Source organism: Phalacrocorax carbo, chromosome 1 (genome assembly GCF_963921805.1).
Source record: "Phalacrocorax carbo chromosome 1, bPhaCar2.1, whole genome shotgun sequence".
Taxonomy (NCBI): Eukaryota; Metazoa; Chordata; class Aves; order Suliformes; family Phalacrocoracidae; genus Phalacrocorax; species Phalacrocorax carbo.
The window spans coordinates 222,515-243,729 of record NC_087513.1 but is presented as its reverse complement, the minus strand read 5'-3'; the positions used below and the strand labels follow the sequence as shown (position 1 = coordinate 243,729).

At 56.5% G+C, this 21,215-nt stretch overlaps 1 protein-coding gene across 11 annotated transcripts in view; it reads right to left on the bottom strand.

The window, feature by feature from the left end:
- The window catches only part of SHANK3 (SH3 and multiple ankyrin repeat domains 3), a 403,098-nt gene that overhangs the window by 359,293 nt on the left and 22,590 nt on the right, over nt 1–21,215 (bottom strand). For all 11 annotated transcript variants that reach the window (XM_064441038.1, XM_064441069.1, XM_064441094.1 and 8 more), the window contains one exon: nt 18,021–18,338. In XM_064441038.1, coding sequence (XP_064297108.1) covers nt 18,021–18,275 — 255 coding nt within the window. In that variant the 5' untranslated portion in view covers nt 18,276–18,338. The remainder of the gene's footprint in view (nt 1–18,020; nt 18,339–21,215) is intronic.

The window sequence follows — 21,215 nt, the reverse complement described above, 5'->3', positions numbered from 1 at the left end:
ATCGGCAGCACGCACCCTCCAGGCAGCGTCGCAGTGGGGAGCCACTGAGACCTTCTTGCAGGTGTGGAGACCAGCTCACCGCTGGCAGCCTGCAGTGGGACCCTGGGTGCCCTGGGGCAGATGCCCATCACGTTACAGCATATTAGTACTGGCCCTCCAAGGCTGTATCTACACAAGCTGTTACCTCCACAGCACATGGTGCAGCCAGCCCTGACCTCCTCCCTCCCAGGGCTGGCCTGGGGTGCTCTTCCAAAACCCACTGCTGGCAGGCAGGGGAATGCAGTAACTTCAGCCCTTACTTGCGCATCAGTTCATACCAATGCCACTAAAAGAGCACCTCTTAGACCAAAGTATCAAACGGGACAGCACGTGCAGCCCCCGTGAGTGCAGATGTTGGTGCGTGCCAACGCTGGTCCAGCACGACGCTTTCACCTTTGTTACCATGCCTGCATGGGAGCACGCATCTCGGCACGAGTGTACCCCACCAAGGAGCGTTGGGTCCTGCTCTCCCATGGCACTGGCTCAGTGGCAGTCGCTGGGCACCATGTACAGCAGCCATCAGGATGGAGCCAGGCTGCTTGGTGACACAAGCCCTCTTGGGTCACCGGCTGGGCTGCCATGGGAAGAAGGGAGCATGACACGTGGGGAGGGGGCTGCCCGCCTGCCATGGACATGGGATGCTACCAGCAAGGAGGCCCTGCACTCCTTGCAACAGGGTGCTTTTCTCCCCGCCGCACAGTATCATAACAAACCCCTACGGGCAGAGATGCTCCTTCCTTTTGCTCACACTTCCAGACCTGACATCGCACATTTTCCTTGCATGCCAATAGAGTTGGCGGAGGTTTTGTGAAGAAGTGGGTCTGCAGCACTGTTCATTTTTGCTGTAAATTTCCAATAATTTATGTGGGTTTTTTCACCTAAAATTTCATATCCACCTTTTTTTTTTGGAAATGCTGATAAATAACTTCGGACATTCATTTCAATCTGGGCATCTTCAGCACATCGGGTGTCCCATCACAGTGCTGCCGGGCACAGGAACGCCAACAGCTTGGCAGCTGGAGACAGCAGGAAGCCTCTTTTTGGGCTGATCCACAGAGAACCTTACATTAAAAATGAAGCTAATCTCAGAATTTTCCACCAACCCAGATTTTAATAAAAATAATCTCCCCTGGAGATAGCTGTAATATAAAGCTCTAATACTGCTTCTCATACTGCGGCCCATGCTTTCTTTCCAGTAACTGTGAATTATGGCTCAATTATGTTCACTTTGTCCTCTAAGCACAGACAAGGAAAGAGAGGGAGGGCTGCCCTCATGTCTTCTTTCCAAAAAAAAAAATTAAGTACATAGCACAAGATTGTGCCTGCTTCTGAGCTCCTCACTGCACACACAAGCAGGACCTCATGCTGTAGATTTTCAAGCACTTTCCCTCTGAGGATCTGTGAAACCCACCCTGCACTGTCTGTGCCAGCTGCAGACAAACCTTCAGCTCCCAGCGTGGTTCAGTAGTTGAACCTTTGAGCTTCAAAAGCTCTGGCAACTACAGGTCTTCAACTGCTTAGGGGACAGAGCTCAGAAAGATGAGAGAAATGCCCATTTTGACACTTTAGCCCAAGGAAAATGTGTCAGCTATATTCTTCATGCCTTGCTTACACTTTAGTTTTTCCTCTGTCCATTTCACTAGCAGTTTCGTACTCCCTGTGCCCCACAGAGCCACCCATTCTCCTGGCCCCCGACCCTACCACCAGCAGCACGGTCACCTCCCTCACGGCAGGTCCACCCCGCGGGGCTCTGGTGGCACCTCCTGCCTTGACCACCTTCTGCCCTGAAAGCTGGCTCGTGGGACGGGGAGCCAGCAAGGCAGCAACTGTCAGGCAGATTCACAGTAGAGACTTCTCAAGAAAAGAGACTTTCTCTTTTTAAGTAGAAAAAGCAACAGCAAGGAAAATTTCTACTTTGGTCAGTGCAGCCGGTCTGTGATCAGCACACAGGTCAACCCCGGGCAGAGCCCCTCACTGACACCGGCCACAGCACCTCACGCCACCGTGCAGGCACCCTCCCCTCCTCCAGCTGGGCTTGAGGAGAGCAAGCTTTCATAGCCCCTGCACTGGGCAGCCAGGAAAGGAGAAGCCGCAACAGGTGAGGTGTCCAACAGCTCACCTCATGAAGCTGAAAGCACAGAACAATTATTCCAGAGCACAGGAGACAGAAATGCTGCAGGAGGAAGCTCCCATGGGGACCCGAGGTCCATTGTGCAGGCTATGTCCAGCATCCCCTACCACAAAGCTGGCTCTGCATCAGACAGGGATGGACAGAAGCATCAGCAAATTATCCAGAGATGCTGGAGGCCCCAGAGTGAACCTGACAGTCAAATGAAATGTGGATCCCATTTATATGTTAAATGCTTTTATGAGCATATCCAGGTGGAAGTCAGGGAAGCAAAAGCATAACCCATGTTAATGAGAAAAATTCTAGCTCAGATGTGTGGTCATCATGGGTGAAACCCCTTTCTTCTCATTTCTCTCTCATCACTTAAAACCTCTACCACTGCTGTTTTTGAGCCTCCAGGGGGGAACCATGACTCTTCGCCTCAGCTCTTGCACTGATGATGCTCAATGCTGCTTTTGGCGCCTGCCCTTAAACAGTGAAGGGCACATCCTAAACATTCGGGTGAGGTAACTGCTATTGACCCACTTTAGAAGCTCTCTGTGAGGCTGAACAGCGTCACTGAAACCAGCAATGAGATGGGAAGGCTCAGCTCCAGGAGAACGTTTCACCCCTGCTCTCACACCCTCTCCCAGCAAAAGATGACAAACAGGGTGTTGCAATGACCTGCGATGCTCAGCACTGATCAACAGCACAGCTATGGGAGCTCCAACCTCCCACCTTCGCCCCCGCCTCCTCGGCCCTGTGCCCTGTCACTCTCACGCCCTTGCACCAGGACTGCCCGTGCGTCAGCCCAACGCACTTGCAATGGCAGTGCCAGGGACCCTCCAGCGCCGTTCCCGTGTGGGAATTCCGCTCCATCCAAAGGGAAAGATGCAAACTCAGAACAAATCTACCAGAGGGAGGCATGTGTCTCATTAGTCAGAGTCATGTTCAAATCTTCTCAGAGCAGTTCTACAAGGAAGCAATTAACTGGAGAGCAAGATGGGCTCAGAGCAGTGCCCGCCTGCGCGGCAGGGACGGTGCCGGGGAGCCACCTGAGCCAGTCCCAGGACCCACAGGCTCCTCCCAAGCTGTCTTGGATGCCTTGAGGAAGGGTCCTCAGCTCCCGACTGCCCCAGGACTAGACAGACCCTGCTGCCGGAGACAGCCTGTCCTTTTTCAGCCCCTAAACCAGAGGAAGGTTTGGGCACCCGCAGCTGCACCCCCGGCTCAAGCGTTCTCGCTCCAGGGGCTGAGCCCAGCCAGCCCTTGCCATACGCAAACAGCCACACCAGCCACCCTACTGCTGGGGACAAAATGCAGGAAAGCCGGCGTCACACCACACTGCGAGGTCTTCCTGCCCTCCCTGTGGAAAGGACCTGGCTGCAGGAGTCCTGCAGCCTGTGCACTGAAGCACCAGCCTTCGCAATAATTATGGGGCCTCAGAGCCTGAAATACCCTCTCTGCTCTGAAGGAGTTCCCTTTCCCCACCTGGTTTCCAATAGAGCTATGAAGCGCTTGCAGAGCAGGACCTAGGCAGAGCTGACTGCCTTGCCCTGTTGATAAGCAGAGGGCTGATTCTGCTACGCTAGCGCACACATGCATATTTACGTGGCTTTCTTTAAATCAAGTTTGAGCGGTTTTATGCAAATAAATCGCATTTATTCAAAACAACTCATTAAATAATTCACCCACAGTGTCCCAAAGGATGTTGCACAACACTTGCCAGCTAAACTTCCCAGTCCCCAAAATAATCAACCACAGCCACAGATCCAACGCAGTGACCCACAGCCCTCCCACTTCAGGCAAAAGCCTCCTTCCACGCACATAATAAAGCAAAGTGGATTGATTTAAGTCAAAGTGATCACCAATTTTAACCATGATAAATTAGCTGGCAGAAAAGCTGGATATAAACAATCGACTCTGATGTTGTTGTGTATTGGTAGTCCTTAGCTATTTTCCTAAAGAACGGCTGAGTCGGATCGATTCGTAACCATTACATCAGATTAATTTGCAATTTAATATAGACTTTACAAACAAAAGTGCTTTTTCCTAAGCAGATACACTGTATGTATGCATCTATTTAAGCAATTATAATGTAAAACATTAATTCAATTTTTTAATTTAACCTGAATATTTTAGAAAAGAGGGAGTAGCATATTTCTTACTTAATAGAGGATGAGCAGTTTTTGACTCGTGATTTAAGACAAAGTGGACTAAGATAAAAATTGCCAGTAAAATACGTTCATTTAGGATGTTAAAATATTTCTCAGTACTAACAAACCAAACACAATTTCTCTAAGCTACCTGTGCTGGATTCATAGGAAATGTGTAAGCAACAAAAATATGTCTTGCACCTACAAGCAACAAACATAACAACGGACTTTTATCAATAGTTACTTAAATTAACTGTTTCTTCACAGCCATCAAGATCTTAGAGCTGGTGGGTCTCACGCTCTTGAAATTGCCTTTTATGGCTGGAGTGGAAGAGGAAAGCAAGTTTTTTGCAGCTTCCTCAGCTTCCACCTGCCTCCTTACTTCTGGATCCGCTCACCTGTGAGATGAACCGACTGAAATGAAGGAAATGCTTGCACTGATACGGTTAAAAGTTGGGCTAATATCTGAACTAGTTTCACACACGCAACCAAAGGAATCTTTGAGGTCATTCATTTCATTTGCACTGATTGATTGCCCCATGGGTCGCGGGACCCCAAGCCAGCACTGTGGGGCTGCTCCACGAGTCCCTCCTGCCGGCTGCGCCCTCTCAGGACCCTCCAGCTGAAGTCACTGGGGGACAGATGCATTACTTCTAACGCAGCCCGTCCCACGGTCCAGGGCACAACACACCTGACAGACGTGCTGCAGGCAGGACCCGGCAGCGCTGTGCGGGCGAGGGCAGGGAGGGGCAGAGCGCACCCGGTCCCTCACTGCTCCGGCCCCTCCACGCAGCAGCGCAGCCTTCAGTCCCCACACCAGGCTTTGGGGTTGCCATCCGCGGACCCACTGCCCAGACGCCCAACGCGAGGGGCCCTGCGTGCCCAGCAAGCCCGGTGAGCTGTGCTTAGTACCAGCTCACAGCACGCGGCCCAGAGTTCATGGCAGTCCTTGGTGGTCCCCTGGTGCCAGGCAGTGCCAGCAGAGGGCCCAGGGCTGCAGAGCCTGCTGGTATGGCCCACCACACACCTGAACACCGGACCAGCGCTTTGCATCTTGCAACCAGACATGGCGCTCCCATCCCAGCCCTCGTGTGGGGTCCCCCGAGCACCTCATGCCGCGTCCCCCGAGCACGGGATGTGCTGCTCTCCCGTGGCCAGGCACGACCATCCCGCGGGCTCTGGCACCTCAGGCAAAGCAGGGGAGGCCATGGGGCACCATGCTCTGCCCTGTTCCCCATGCAGGCTTCAGGGGTAACTCCAGCAAGACTGGCCAACGGGTTTAGCATTAACTGTTAAACTGCAGCCTAAGTTGCAGTGCCTTTGCTGAGGAATTTGACCGTCGGTTTGCTCACCTGTTAATGACTGGTGTGCAAACATCGGCTGCCACCTCTCTGCTCCTCACCTGCCTTCGTGCAAGGAGCAGACTGACACACTGCTGCAGACTCACTCCCCCGGGAGTGGGTGGGCTCCTTGGCTCACACCACTCTGCACCGGCACGCTGTGCTGGCCAGGTGCTATGCTGCAGCTAACCCCAACCTGCTCAGCTTGGTGTAAGGGATGCTGGATAAAATGTAGTGGTTTGTTATACTGAGGATCCCGGCCCACTCTCCTATGGAGCCTACCGTCTGGATGCTGATAGAGTGCTCAAACATTTGCATTAGGAAAACAGACACAAAAAAAAGCTACAAAAGGACTTTCAAATATGTCACGCTTGGTACTGCATTCAACAGCACACAGTAATGAAGCATGGGGCTGCACAGTGAATGAGAAAGATAAAAAAAAGCGGAACAGCTGCCTCATTCATTGAGCATTATTAATCTGATCTGAAAGAGCCCGGGTTCCTATGGAAAAACAATGTGCAGCTTGTAATCTAAAAGCATTGCAAAGCATGTGCATAAGTGGTTTGATTCCCCCCTAAAAGGGGTGAAAAATCCAATACAACTATCAACAGCTAGAGATTTTTACAGCAGCAGAAAGGAGATGCTTTGGCCAAGGATCAAAGTTTTTAGCACAGGTTTAGGCCATTTCAGAGGTCAATTCCTGACCTCCAGATATTCCCTTTGCAGCAATAAAGTTCTGCTGATTTCCTTTTGCTTTTTTTTTTCCACTGCTCACATACCTGAGACAAAACAGAGCCTGGAAAAAGGGATTTTAGGATCTACATGGCACGGGGAAACCAAAGGGAGGCAAAGCCTGGGACAGAGGAGAGGAGCCTGTGCACCCAGGAGTGGAATGCTGGTGCCACGGCCAGCGGCCACGCTCCTGCCCCTCGGGAAGCTGTCACGCTGGAAAGGCTGCAGTGTGAGCCCCGCACACCTCACCCCTCTCTTTTCTGTGGGGCTCCCTTCCCTCTCTGGGCACAGAAAACAGCTGGCTGCACAGGCTGGTTCCTGCCTCTTCCTCCTCCTGAAGGAAGCCACAGGAGTGGCATTCCCACACGGCCTCAGGCACAGGGCGATGTCCTCCTCGGCCCTTGGGGAAAGACCTTTGTGATAGGAGCAAGGCTTTTCATTCCTCAAGGTAAAAATTATCTCGGAGAAGATAAAATGCAAGAGCATGATTTTGAGCTTTTTATTCCTGATTTGTGATAGCAGATAAGGACCTAAGTAGAGCATGGTGTGGGTGGGTGTATATTTAAACCATGGGCTCTATCCACGCCATCAGGAGCTCACAACTCTTCCCTGGTGTTGCTCAGTGTAAACACCTGGAATAAAGCTAGACACCACCAGATCTGCCCTGCAGCCCTGGGGCAGTGCGAGTGACCGAGCTGACTCCTGCAGGGCAGTAACAGGCAGTGACCACTCCTGCCAGCGGCAACACCTGTGGACGCTGCTTAACACCAGATCCAGCTGAACGCAGTCCAGAAGGGGAGAAAGTCCTGTGTTCCCCACAAAGGAGGGAGCTCTCAGACATGTCAGGCAGTGGTGGTGGCTGCTGCTGCTGCTGCTGCTGCTGCTGCAGTGGGCCCACCTCCTCCCTGGGCTCCACCAGCACACGCTGACCTGGCACAGGGAGCTGCTGCAGGTTAAAGCTAATGGGGAAAAAAGTTACTTTAATCTACAGCAGCTCCTCAGTCTGGCTTTAACACAATTTAAAAGGGAAAAGAAAAAAGAGAGAGTTGCCAGCACACAATGGAGAAAAAAAGCCCTTGGAAATCTCTGGGAGGAAGTCTCATCAGCTGTACATCAACCATTCCTCTAGATCTTTCCAAGCTATTTAAATAAGCTCCAGCTCTCTGATAGCAGCTTCCTAAGTACCACTCATCTGCAAGAGGCTCTTATCTCTCTACATATACATTTTTTACGCGATGTGCTGAGCGGTGATTCCTTGGAACAAGTTTTCCCTGCTTCCACTGAAACAGTAAATAGAAAACCTGCACCTCGCCGCTCCGTAATTGCAACCATGGTGGCAAGTGGCCATATGGAGGGCAGCCAGTGCTGCCCACTGGCTGCTGCAGAAAGCGTTTTCCCATGGGCTACATCCCAGGTTTGGTCAGACACCTTGCAGGATTTCAGTGCTAGCACACGCTGCAGACAGAGGACTCTGATGACCACTGGAGGCACTTCTGCACTCCTAGGATTATTTCTGAATTGCCACCTTCTCCTACCATCGGGCCTCAAACAGGTTGTGACTCACTTCCAAAGCACTCCTGCTGCAAGACTCTGGGAATCGGTTTTCAAATGTGTTTTAATAATACAGACCCACAATTCGTAACTATTTCAGAGAAGCAAACCTTAGCTTGGGTATGTTTCTGTCTCCTTAAAAAACAGACTATAATCTCATAAATCTCGTGGGTGTTTTGGATAATTTTATCCTGGGTCTCCACCACCCCCTCCCACATAGCAATGTACATCCAAAAGCAGAGCTGAAATGGCTCTTCCTGGAGCATAAGCAGCCGCGTGCCGAATGCAGGAGCGGGCAGGTGAGACAGAGAAGCTCTGCCAGTGTTAGGAAGGATCCTCAGGGCCTTGCACATCAGCCTCCTCTTTCCTTTGCCCGGGCTCACACTCCCTCCTGTGCAAGGGCCAGCACCAGTGTGTACCAGCAGCTTGCACACACCAGGGTTTAAGGAGGAGGAGAGGTTCCCAGGTTATCAAACTCCATATAAATTGCTATCCTGGGAGCTGCTACAGAGCCCAGGCTGTCAAAACAGATCAATTCCCTGCCCTACAGCCATGGTACAGAATGGGTCCATGGAGCAAAACGCTAGCACAGCTCTGATGGTGGGTACACAGAGCTCCACACTGGACACAGCTGCTGCCCACGATGAGCCCAGCTCCCATGTCGCTGCTTCCCCAGCACAGCTGAGCGGGGAGCGGGATGGTGGCCGGAGGCTTGCGCTGGGAGTGGTGAAAAGCTCAGGCTCCCCACGCCACAGGCAAGCCGGACCCTGGGCTGCAGCCCTGCTCTCCTGCAAAGGGTCTGCTCAGCCCTGTTTGGTCACAGCACACTGCTCACCCCTGCCCACCGACGCTATTTTGCACAGCCATCGAGCAGGGTTACTCCCCAGATTCAGCCCTGCAGTGCACTGACACACACAAGAGCAGCCGGGAGCATCCGAGGTTTCCCAGCAAGTGTTAGATCCTGAGGGAGATGCTCCCTGAAGCCAGAGAGGAGAGTGGCACTTGCCAGCCACACTGTCTGCAGGCAGTTGTTGAACGCAGAGCACTCTGGCTCTGCCCCTTTGTGAGCTCAGCACCACGCTGTCCTTAATTACACCACCACACGCCGTTGTTCAAAGACTACTCTGCCAACCAGACAATTTTTCTTCCTCCTTCAGTACAACAGCAGCCTCTCACATTTTTCTGTGCAGCAGCAGCTGATGGTGATGAGGGATTCTGTGCAACCAAGGGGTCCCTGTGTTGATTCCCATCAACATATATTGCATATACCCAAAGTCTGCATGTTAACTACATCAGCCCTGGTGCCGGGAGTTCTGTGGGCAGCTGGGACGCACAGTGCTGCCCCATGCCTCTGCCACCATGGCTCCAGGAAGCCCTTCCTATTCTGCCAGCACCTGAAGCCACCCAGGGAATGACATGGATTTGGGACAGCAATTTATACACAGATGCAGAATACACACAGAATCATATAGGTTGGAAAGGACCTTTAAGATCATCAAGTCCAACCGTAAATCTAACACTGCCAGTTCACTAAACCATGTTCCCAAGTACCACATCCAAACCCCTTTTAAATACCTGCAGCAATGGTGACGCAACCACTTCCCTGGGCAGCCTGTGCCAAAGCCTGACCACTCTGTCAGTGATGTAATATTTCCTCATCTCCAACCTAAACCTCCCCTGACGCAGCCTGAGGCTGTTTCCTCTCGTCCCATCACTGGTGACCTGGGAGAAGAGACCAGCCCCCCCCTCACTCCAGCCCCTCTCAGGCAGCTGCAGAGAGCGAGAAGGGCTCCCCTCAGCCCCCTCTTCTCCAGGCTAAACCCCCCCAGCCCCCTCAGCCGCCCCCCAGCACACTTGTGCTCCAGACCCTGCCCCAGCTCCATTGCTCTTCTTTGGACATGCTCCGGCACTTCAATGTCTGTCTTGTAGTGAAGGGCCCAAAACTGAACACAAAATCATACGTATAAAGCATACATGCCAGCAGATTTTCACTACTATTTTTACTATTGGATTTTTAACACACAACAGATTTTAAGACTAGTTTCATTCATCCTTTTCGTATCAATTGCTCCCATGAGCTCAGCATTTCTGTCTGCTGAGGCGTCTACAGTCAGCACCATGTTACTTAGCACGTGGCATCTGTACAGCCATGCAGAACAAAACTCTCCGTATCTGCAGGAAAGCAGCCAGTGTGAAGGACTGCACCTTGCCCAGGAAACCAGAGTGGGCTGTGGGCAAGTCTGCTGCCATGCCCACCAGCACAGTGCTGCGGTGGCACCCCCAGCTGCTTCATAAGGCTGCCAAGCATCTGCAGCTGCCAGGCTGGCACAGACAAACTGACTGCACCTCTTCACATACTTTTCATATTTAAAGTCCGTCCTGCGTCATGGGCAATCACCAGGAGACAGAGCACACAGCAGCAAAGCAAGAGCCTTTGGCACTCCCTGGCTCAGAAGAGACATGTCCACTGGCATTCCCTATATCCCCCCGTCTTTTTCTCTGCTTTTTCTTTTAGGGAGAGGAAACAGTGCAGCATGTAGCATGTTTCATAGAAAGGGCCTTTCATTTACAGCCACAACAACCCTCCTTTGCAAACCGGCCGGTCAGAACCAGCGTCCCTTGTCACACACCCCTCTGCAGCACCCAGGGCCACATCAGCAAAGGCACCGCAGCCCCCCTGCCCACGCACCCTGCACTGAGCGCACCACACCATCCCTCTGGCTGCCGGCAAAGCTGCGCGTGGTGCCCGCGCCTCCATTGCCAGTGGGCAGCTCGCTCAGCCACAGCTCGCGGCCGCTGCACCCCTGCCTCACCGGGCTGCAGAGATGCAGCATTGGTATTGCTTGCAGGGTGGAGTGCAGCCATGCTCATGGGCTTGCGGCACAGTAAATTCAAATCAAATCCCAAATGAAAGGCATGCCACACCATCTCTTAGCAGACTGTCTTCCCGCCATCAGTCCTTGCTAAGCAGAAGTTCAGGAAAACTTTGCCTATCTCTCTTCTATAATAGGAAAATTTATTTCTTCGTTTCCCTTGGCTTAACAGAAAAATCAATGCTTTGTGCACTGGCTTTCAGGCTCTTCTTTCATTTGCATTAAGGAGATAACAAGCCAGAAAATATTAACCTGAAGTATCAGGTGACTGAGAAAAGGGATGGGGGCAAAGCCTTTTCTGCAGCCACAGATGGAAATGAGCAGCTCCATCCCACAGCAAAGGGAAGCCCTGGTCTCAGCAGAGACCTCAAAGAGCCTCTGGAGCTGGGTGGTTCCATGCCTCCAAGGCCCTTGGTCATGAGGCGTTTCCTCACCAGTCCCCAACATATCACCAAAGCCCTGTGTGGGGGAGGAGCCCTCCTGCAGGACAGATGCCAGCAGAGGAAAGACGTCAGGCCCTGATGCCTGGACACCACAGGACATCCTTTCACAGGATGCAGATCCTTCAGCATCACCCAGGCTTTCCCGGCTGCAACACAGCTAACAGGCTGTGCTTTAGCATGATTCCCTTTGCATATGAGACAAAATTCCCTCCAGGGCTGTAAATCTATCTTACTGACTGCGATCCTGCCAGCTTGGGAACCAACGATCTGCCCTGAAACCTCCAAGGCTGTCACCACAGGGCTGCACCCAAACAGACGCCATGAAAGACAGTGGCTCCCTCTCAGCACTGCCCGCTCTGCCAGTGCTGAGGTGCAGAGTCCGCGTTCCCAGCATCACCAAGCAGCTGTGCTCACACGCCTCCCATAGATGGACAGTCCCTCCAACCGGCGTCCTCGCACACCCAGCTGCCCTGTGCAGCCCAGGCGTTCCTGAATGGCACCGCCGCAAGAAACCCATCCATGGCGCCGTGCCTCTCCACAAACAGCTTGCTGTTTCTCATCCCAAATATGCATCTGCGCCTCATAGGGTCTCTTTGCTCTCAACATCAGTCTTCCCCTCCACTGCAGCACGAATTGTCCTTCCTCCTGCCAGGTCACCAACGTGACCTGCTAACATGACAACTTCACTCCACCTCAGGGCTCCAGCAGCCAGGCCACCCCCCTTGCACCCACCATCCCCCAAAACCTTCTTGCAGGAGCACAGCGCCCACAGCCCAGGTGGGATGAGCAGGAGCCGGGGTCCCATCATGGTAGACCCCACAGCAGGCTGGGCAGGCCCAGGCACCTCCCAAAGAGCTCAGCCCCTAAACACACAGGACACTGCTATTTAGAGTCCTTCAAAAACAGCTAGTGGGAAAGGAGGGGAGGAGAGGAGACAAGGAACCAAAACTGAAGCAACAAGATGTACCCATCTTGCGACACCTTACTTTCCCCAGACACTTGCCTTGAGCGCCTCAGCTGCCATACAGAGACCTCACAGGGGGCAACAGGGGACAGCAAATCTTGGGCACCATGAAAAATATCCAGCTAAGTAGTGGAGTCGCCTGCCAGGGGCCATGCAGGACAGAGGACCCTTTGGGCTGTAGGGTATCATGTGGCTCCTGACCACGGTCCCAGGTACTCCCCAGCACAGAAGCAGAGTGTGCCAGCACGTGCCAAGCACTGCTGATCTCCCCCAGCCCCAGCCCCTGCCCCTGCCCAGGACAGGCCATGGCTCCCATCACCTGCAAGGCTGCCCCATGCCCATGGGCTTTGGGAACTGCGCAACTCGCTGGGCAACTTTGCCTGTCAGAACGGAGGGCCATTCGCAAGCTCTGTCATCCAGTACTTTGAGGGGTTTATAGCCTGCTTATGTCCCCAGCAGAGCTCTTCACGTACACAGCAAGGAACACCACTGGCTACTTCTGCACTGTGACAAAGGGAGGCTCCTTTTGGCAATTAAGATGTGCTCCCTTCCCATCCAAGCACACCCCTCCCTGGTTTCTGCACTGCAGAAGGGCCCATCCTCCTGTCCCGTCTCCACTTGCCTCTCTGCATCTCCTGTGTCTGTGCGCAGTAGGAGACGTGTCCTGATCCTCCTGCACTCCGGGCTCCATTTCTCAAGCTGTCTGCATGGGTGTAGGGCAGCTTAGCCTCTCTCCCCCGAGCTCAGAGTCGTGCAGGTTGCTCAGACTGCTTAACGTGAAAGTGCTGGCCCATCATTAGGATGTAAATAGTGATGTGCCTGAAGAGACTGCCTTTTCAGAGACAAGGTCACAGCCCCTGGTGGAGATTTGCTCCTAACAATGGAAACCACTAACGGCAAATTCAAAGGCTTTCAGCTGAATAAAGGCAGTGATGGAGAGTTGCAAAGGAACCTAAAAGAGGCTTGGAGACAACTCCAAGACAGCTGGGAAACTTGACTTTTCACAGTCTAAAAACCCACCTGAAGGCTCCAACCCTGACAGAAGACATGAAATTGAATAAACTGAACTTCGCCCAGCTGAAGTCCTGATCTCTGAAGCTCTGGCAGCTAATGGAGTCTGGCTTGTTACTGAAAACCTACCTGTCAACCCTGTGCCTGAAGATCCCAAAAGAGACAATCCCCGACTTCAAGCTTGCTATAGCAAAGCCCATGGCACATCAGCCATGTGCTGCAGCTGCCAAGCCAGACCCCGAGCCCCAGAGGCACCCGTGGGAGGAGGGCAGGGGGTCACTTCAGACTGTGCAAGGGCTGGAGTTCAGTGAGCAAAACCCCTTAGGCACACCAACCCCTTGCCAGCACCACACAGTCTTGTGTAGGCCAGTGATCCCTGTTGGGGTCCCATCCCTTCTCCTTATGTTTGTGCTCTCCCTAGAGCAATCAGGGAAGAAAGCCTCTTTTCTTGGATGATCCCTGATGCATGCTCCACACCCCTCAGAGCAACTCAGCCTCTGGGCAGGTCCAGGAAGGAGAGGCAGAGTCAGGTCAGAGGAGGTGAGGATTGGTCCCATTACAAGGCAGGCATTTGACTACCTTTCTTGCAGGCAGCATCAGGGTCCTGTGCCTTATCCCTTTCCTCAGCCCGCCTGAGTCCCACTTCACACCCACAGGCTGTGAGATCCCTCCCAGGGTGCAGACACTAAGCCTGGCCAGGAGCAAAAGCCACACACAGACCCACAGAGCAGCCAAAGTGTCAGCCTCCCTCTGCCAGCTGTCCTCCAGGGAGGACCACCACCGCAGCAAAGCCAGAGAAGCAGAGCAGCAAAAGCAGGACACCTCCAGGAAAACGCCTGAGCCTCAGGGTCTTCTCTGCCCTGCAGACGCAGGCTGAGGTGAAGAACAGCTCAACAGCAGCTCCTCTGAAGTACAAAGGCCTATCCAAACCCAGGGAAAAGGGTCTGAGCAGCAAGAGACCACTCCAGGAGAGGGGTCTCCACCTGGCCTGAGAGACTGTGCCACAGCCCTGCTGAGCCACAGCAGCCCTGGGAAAGAGAGCTGGGCTCTGGTCAGACAGGTGCCAGCACAAAGACCACTAACTGCAGGGAGAATCAGTACCTGTATGGGCCAGGAGCTGGAGCAGGGAGGAGGCCTAGGATGCTGGCTGCTCTTGAGCTGGGTGAGGCCAAGACCCAATGCTCTGTAAGAGGGAAGGAGGAGGAGGCAGGGAACGCACACAGCTCTAGAGCATCTGTCCTGTGAGCTTCTCCAAAACACACCAAACATCCTCCAACACATCCCAGAGCACCTCATGGAGGAGGCGGGATTGCGGCGGCAACCCCAGCAGTGGCAGATGGAACAGGCTTAGTTGCTCATTTTCGCCTTGCCCCCTTTCACCCTGGTCAGGCCCCCATCTGCTTGGATGTCACCTTGCAGACAGGGACCAAGCCTGTCTGCTCAAGGTGCAAGGAATGAGCACTGTGAGTGCCTGGATCAGAGAGCTGATCCATGGGGATAATGCACAGGAGCCTAGGGAAGTTCAGGGCCAGTCACAGGACACTGTATAGCTCTTAGGTGTGCATACGGTTAAGTCAGCTGGGATTTTCCTGCCTCCCTTTATTTAAGTGAAGGTACCTCAGCTAGCACAGAAGAGGAGCTTGCAAAACAGGCAGTTTCTATTTGGGAAGTCAGCCCCCACCTGAGCTGTAAATTCAACAGCCCTCTGCAGATACTGCCTTGGTCTGAAAAAAAGGGATGCCCCTGACACCAGCCTGAGCACAGCTGTGGGCTGATGACAGCACAGGACTACTGTGCAGGGAGCAGCACAGGGTGTCTGGCTCCCCTTGCCCAGCCTGCAGGGCAGCAGAGGGTCTGACAGTGCAGCCATCACACCGTCCTGCCTCCCACGGCTCCCCAGGGCAAACTGCTCTGCAGGCAGCCTGCACCCAAATCTGCCTTAATCCTGCCTCTCTCTGCCCGGGACAGCAGGTGCCACAGCACAGCCTCCGACTCTCATCAGCATCCCATGAAATTCAGAGCATGCTTACCGTGGGATGGGCAGCAGGGACAGGGCTGGTCGGGCCGCGCTGCCCCTCCACGGGTGCTGTGCAGGACCTGTGAGCGCCCGCCACTCGCACTGCAAAGCCAGAGCCCTGGTCTGCGGCTGCAGTGGGTTCCTCCGCACGTTAACCGGGCTCGCGGTGCGCAGGCTGTGCTTGCCGGGGCGCGAGTGCTGTGGTGCTCCTTTCTGCACCCGGCAGGCAGCCCCACGGCCCCAGCACTCCCCACTGCGCCTCTGCCAGCACCAGAAGTGCTGCCTGCCCGCCTCGCTCGGCCATCCGAGGGGAGCAACGCCCCCAGTCCCAGGCAGCCCGCAGGGCTCCCCAGGGGCTCCAACTCTGCTGGCTCCCACCCCTAGCCCACGGAGGCTGCACCAGAAACACTTCCACTCTTCAGCTCTCTGATAGCATCTGCCCCTCGGGGAAGGCAGATCTGGGAGGGAAATTCCTACTTTATACATGCAAAGATGCTGTGCTTTGCGTGAAGTGCCCCATTCCCTCCACTGCCTCAGGTGATCTTCGGTCTGGCAAGGCTGAGTTGCTTCACTCAGACTCCAGCACTATCCCCTGGTTGCAGTGGAGGACTTGTAAGGAGGTAGGTGGGGCGTTGTTACAACACACCATCACTCAGACTCCAGCATCACTGCTTCCTCCAATGCCCACACACACTCCCAAAACAAATTAAGACGGGGAAGGGAGGTGCGGAGCAGTGCCCAAGGAACAGCAAAGCAGAGAGGTGAATGCCATGGCAATGTGCAGAGCAAGGACCCTCACTGACGGTCCTTGGACCCTGCTGCCATGGGACCCTGCCCTATGCTGCATCACACAATGGGATCTGGGGTGAGGGCTGGGGCAGGATGAGACCCGGGTCTGTGCATCAGCTCCGGGATGGATGTGCACAGAGATGGCAGAGGAGGAGCTGATGTGCTGGGGGTAAAAGAGCAGTGAAGGGGAAAAGCAGACACTGTGTCCCCAAGAGCCTTGCTCACAACCCCAGCAGGGGTTGGGGTGGTAGCAAGCGGGTGTAAAGCCCTTCCTGCAGCACAAGGTCAGTCCTCACTAGAGCAGAGCGTCTGTCCAATTCTTCGACAGCAAAGGCAGCACCGTCTCGCCTGCCTCTACCGTTCTCCAGCACTTGGCAGCTGAGCCTGCAGAGCTATGTCAGCAAGCATGCCAGCACTTCAGCCCCAAGTGCTTTGCCATCAGCCCCAGTGCCACTGTCCTCTAACAAGCTCTCTGGCCCCAGCTTCTAGCTCCAGGACCCCCACACCAGTCTCCAAAAGAGAACGCTTACCCCACCAAAGTTCCCTCCACTCCCAGCAACACTATACTTACCCCAAGTCTCTCTGTCTCCTCATCTATCTCCTTCACCCCTCATCCCCAAGGGGTACCCCCACTCCTGCCCACAATGCCTCATCCAGGACTACAGGCTCCCTCGCAGCCCACCCATCCCCAGGCAAGTCACTGCTCCCTGCGCTCCACCTCTAATTGGAGCACCCTTCATTAGGGCCACAGTTACCCCGGGCCTTCAGTGAACTTTTTCCCTGCACTGACCAGGCTCAGTTTCCAAGCTCTTGCTCCCCAGAAGCACCCAATACCCGAGGTGACCCCCAGCACCGCCCCATTCTGTAACAGCCACCCCACACCCTCCGTGGTTCAGTGCACCCTGCCTGCCAGACACCCGCTGTGCCCGGGGGAAACCACCTGCCATGCCACCCTTGGTCCCTCCATGCCACAAGTGCTGCCCCATGCCACGGCCGCCCTGGCTGGCACACCATGATGCCCGTGCCCTCCTGTGTCACACCTCGGCCCCCAGCAGGTCCCATCCGCACGTCCTGCCTGCTGCGCCGTGGCCCGGCACACCACACCCCAGTGTGGTGTACAGTGGTGCACAGTCGTGCACCCAGCACACACCAGCTGGGCTGAACCCGGGCCCGACACCTTGAACCCACTCTGGTCGCATCGCCTTCCACGCGCAGCCCACGCACGCCCACGCCCGGCTCAGTGCAGCCCTGCTGCCCGCACACCCTGCCCAGGATTGCCTGCCCACGCCGCCAGCGAGCAGGCGGCCGTCAGCTCCCCGTGCTGCGCTGCGGCTCCGCGCTCCCGCACCTCGGCCCAGCCGGTACTGGTGCCGAAGCCAGTGCTGGAGCAGAACTGGTACCGGTACCGTGCTAGTGCAGGAGCCTCCTGAGCTGCGCCCACTCTCCGCGCCCGCCCCGCCGTCCCCTGTGCTCAGGGCAAGTGGCGGAGCGCAGCCCGGTCCCGGCCCGGTGCGGGCCCCCGGCGGCGGGAGCGGCCCCTGGTTGCGGCCGCACCGGGGGACCCGGAGCGCCCCGGCCGGGCTGCGCCCCGGGAAGGCAGGGCTGCAGCCGGGGCTGCCCAGCCCGCTCCGCCCGCATCCCCGCCGGGCTCTGCGGAGAAGAGGGGAGCGGGGCACCGAGGAGCGGGGGCAATGGGGAGCGGGGGCCGTGGAGAGCCGGGGCAATGGGGAGCGGGGGCAATGGGGAGCCGGGTCGCCGGGGGGCCGTACTGCCGGGCCCGTGGCCAGCCGCCCGCGGCGGTGCGAAGTTTGGCGGGTGGTGCCGGGACTGCAGGTGTCAGGGAGGAGGGCCGGGGTGCGGGTCGGGGCCGGGGCCGGGGTGCGGGTCGGGGCCGGGGCCGGGGCCGGGGCCGGGGCGCGGGTCGGGGCCGGGGCCGGGGCGCGGGTCGGGGCCGGGGCCGGGGCGCGGGTCGGGGCCGGGGCCGGGGCGGGCACTCACCGTCTGCTGGAGGTCGGGGATGCCGATGCGGACGACGATGGCGCCGGGCGCGGGCTCCTCCATGCGCGCCGGGGACGCCAGCTTGGGGGAGCGGGGCCCGCCGGGGCCCCGGGCCGGGTCGAGCCGCGTCTCCTCCCGCAGGCCGGCGCCTGGCTCCCCGGCGGCGGCGGCGCGGGGCTGTCGCTCCGGCGGCGGTGGCTCTGGCGGCGGCGACTCCGGGCTCTCATGTTTGCTGCCGGCGGGGCTCAGAGGCATGCTCCGTGCGGCGCGGCGGGGCGGCCGGCACCGGGGGCCGCGCTCACAGCCCGCCCGGGGGCCCTGCGGGGTGAGGAGAGGCGGTGAGCGCGGCCGCGGCGACCCGCGGGGGCACCCCGGCTGGGACCCCGCGGGGGGACGCCGGCGGGGACCATCCTCTGGCAGGGGCCCGGTGGAAAACCCCACTCTGCCCACGGGCACCCCTGCAGGGACCCCGCGGGACCCGCACCCCCACCCCCGGCAGGGACCATCCCCTGGCACCGCCCCGGTGGAGGACCCACACACTGCACACGGGCACCCCGCAGGGATCCCACAGGGGGATCCTGGCAAGGACCCACCGGAGGATACCCAAACTCCACTCAGGGACCTGGTGGAGACCCATGGGAGGGGCCCAGTGGAGGACCCCCACACTCCACCCAGGCCACCTCTCATACAGGACCCCTAACTGCCCCACAAATAGACCCCCATCTTGGGGCCCTCACCCAGGAACTCCCAACCAACCATGCAGGAATCTCACAGAGGCACCCACACACAGTTCCCCATGGTAGGGACCCTGTGGGGACACCCGACCTGCCCAGGGATCCTCATGTTGAGGGCCTTGCAGAGGACCACCCCCACCCGACATGGGAATCCCCAGGTCAGAGACCTCACCGAGAAGCCCCACAATATGCAGGGATCCTCACAAGTGCCCCCCCACACCCTGTAAGGGCCAACTGCCACTGCATGCCCTCCCCCCTGACCCCCCCAGTATCTCCCACCAGCCACCCGAAAGGCACCCTTCCTCATCCTAGCAGCAAAGCATGGACCTGTCCTGGGTTTTCCCCATCCCAGGCACACGGACACCCAGAGCCTCTGCTCACCCAGGGAGGGCTCAGAGCACAGTGCATGCGCCAGAGCCGGCACAGAGGGTCTGGACACAGTGCCTTGGGGCAGAGGACAGGTCTTCCCAGCTTCTGGGGCCTGCTCTGCTCCTTTGATCAACTGTCTTCCCTCCATACCACCAATGCCTGCAGTTAGTCCCAGTGGTCCTGTCCCCCATCTGCAACCGTGATCCTCCATCTCCACATCAGCACCAGCCTATCTGGAGGGCTTGCTTGGCTCCTTCCCCAGCTGCCAGGGGGCACTCATGAGGGAGGCTGGACATCAGCAGGACAAGCAGGTGTGATTTGGGGGAGCTCAGCACCCTGCCTGTCTCTGGGTTTTACAGGGAAAGGTCTTGGTTCTGGCCCTGGAAACTGTTCGTCCTGCAGTTGCTGGAGTGCTGCCCACTGTGAGGTCCCCGATACCCCCGCTCAGTGGCAGTCACCACCCAGCACATGTCTGCACACACCTGCAAACAGCCGGACTGGCCCCTGGGCTGCAGGCTCCCTCAGCACCTCCACCGGCCCATCAGGCAAGGAGCTGGGGCTGTCTGCCAGGGGTTTCCCGAACTGGCTCATACTTGGACAACAGGATGCAGCAGTGCCCTTGTGCCAAAGTTTTGGAAGTGGGAGGATGGTTGACCTGTATTTCCACCCCAGAGACCTGTCTCAGTCAGAGAAGCCACATGCGTGCAGAGCACACTGGATTGGTGGCAGGCGCAGCTACCATTAGCTCCAGTATAGAGCAGAGACGCTAGCAGCCACCACCATGAGCTGCTATTTCTGCCAGTCCCCCCACAGGTGAGGACTAATTAAAGCCAGGAGGACCCTGCCTGCCCAGCAGGTCAAGCCCTTGCTCCCAGGCAGGGACAAGCCAGCAATTGCCCTGCCAAGAGCAGATGGGATGCTGGGCTGAGCCCTGCAGGACTGTGCATGGGACTGCGTCCGGTCCATCACTGGCTGGGATTCAAGGCTTTAATCTACGTGACAATCCTCAAACAGAAATAGCCCCCAAACCACTGAGAGCTGGAGAGATTTACGGTATGGCCTGGATCTGTCCAGGAAATGACTAATGGCTCTTCCTTCAGCCCTCCCACCCTGAGGCTGAAGGACTGCACAAGGCAGGCATCACTGAGAGCCCTGACTCTGCCAGGGTGGCCGGCCCTAAGCAACTCTCCCAGCTGGAGCAGCATCTGCTGCAAATGCCTTGCACTGGCAGAACAGGCAAGATAGCTGGAGAAGGCTGCATCCTCAGACGTGGAAGATCGGGGTCACAGGTGGAGTCTAATGGCTCCTGGAGCACAAGCTCTGCAACTCTGTGGCACTAGCCCCAGAACAGAAATCATGGCTTGATCATGACAGACAATGATACCAGCCCAGGAGCAACCGGCTGGTCTCTGGGCTCCTCCTTTCCTTCGATGCACACCTACACCCCTGTGCTGGAGAGCTGCAGGTCCTGTCTGTCTGCTGCTGCTTGACAGGTGCAAGAACTAAGGGGTCTCCAGCTTCCCCTGCACCCTGGACTCTGGTTGCCCCGGTCTCTCAGTGCCGCCCTGGCACAGGGTCAAGCCTTTGTGCCCAGACGGGAGGACAGAGTGCCATGACAGTTTGAGTCATCCCCAACCAGTCCCTTTTTAAGGTATGAGAAAACATGCTTGCCCAGCAGCAAAGAAAGCCAAATCCATGCCTTTCTAGGGTGTCTGGCCAGCAGCAGCTCTCCTGCTGTGTCTCCCCGGGGTCTGAGAACAGCTCTCTGGCAGTGCACTGGGGTGAGAGGAGACAAGACTGGTGGCGTTAGAAAGCCTCCTGCTCCAAGAAGCACACCGCATGCCCCATCCCATGTCTGTCCAGGCCCCAGGCAGAGATGCGTCAGAACGGCAGCTCCGCAGAGCACGTCCTGGGGCCGAGCAGCTCACAGGTCTCAGGCGAAGGGATGCAGGCTTTGAAGCAGACAAGGCCACCTGGCAAAAGTGAGGCCTGCAGGGAATAGGCTGGGCTCCGCAGCTTTAAGTCAGGGACACCAGGGACGAGGTGGGGCTGGTGAGGGGAAGTGGATGAAATGGCCATGAGTCACAAACAG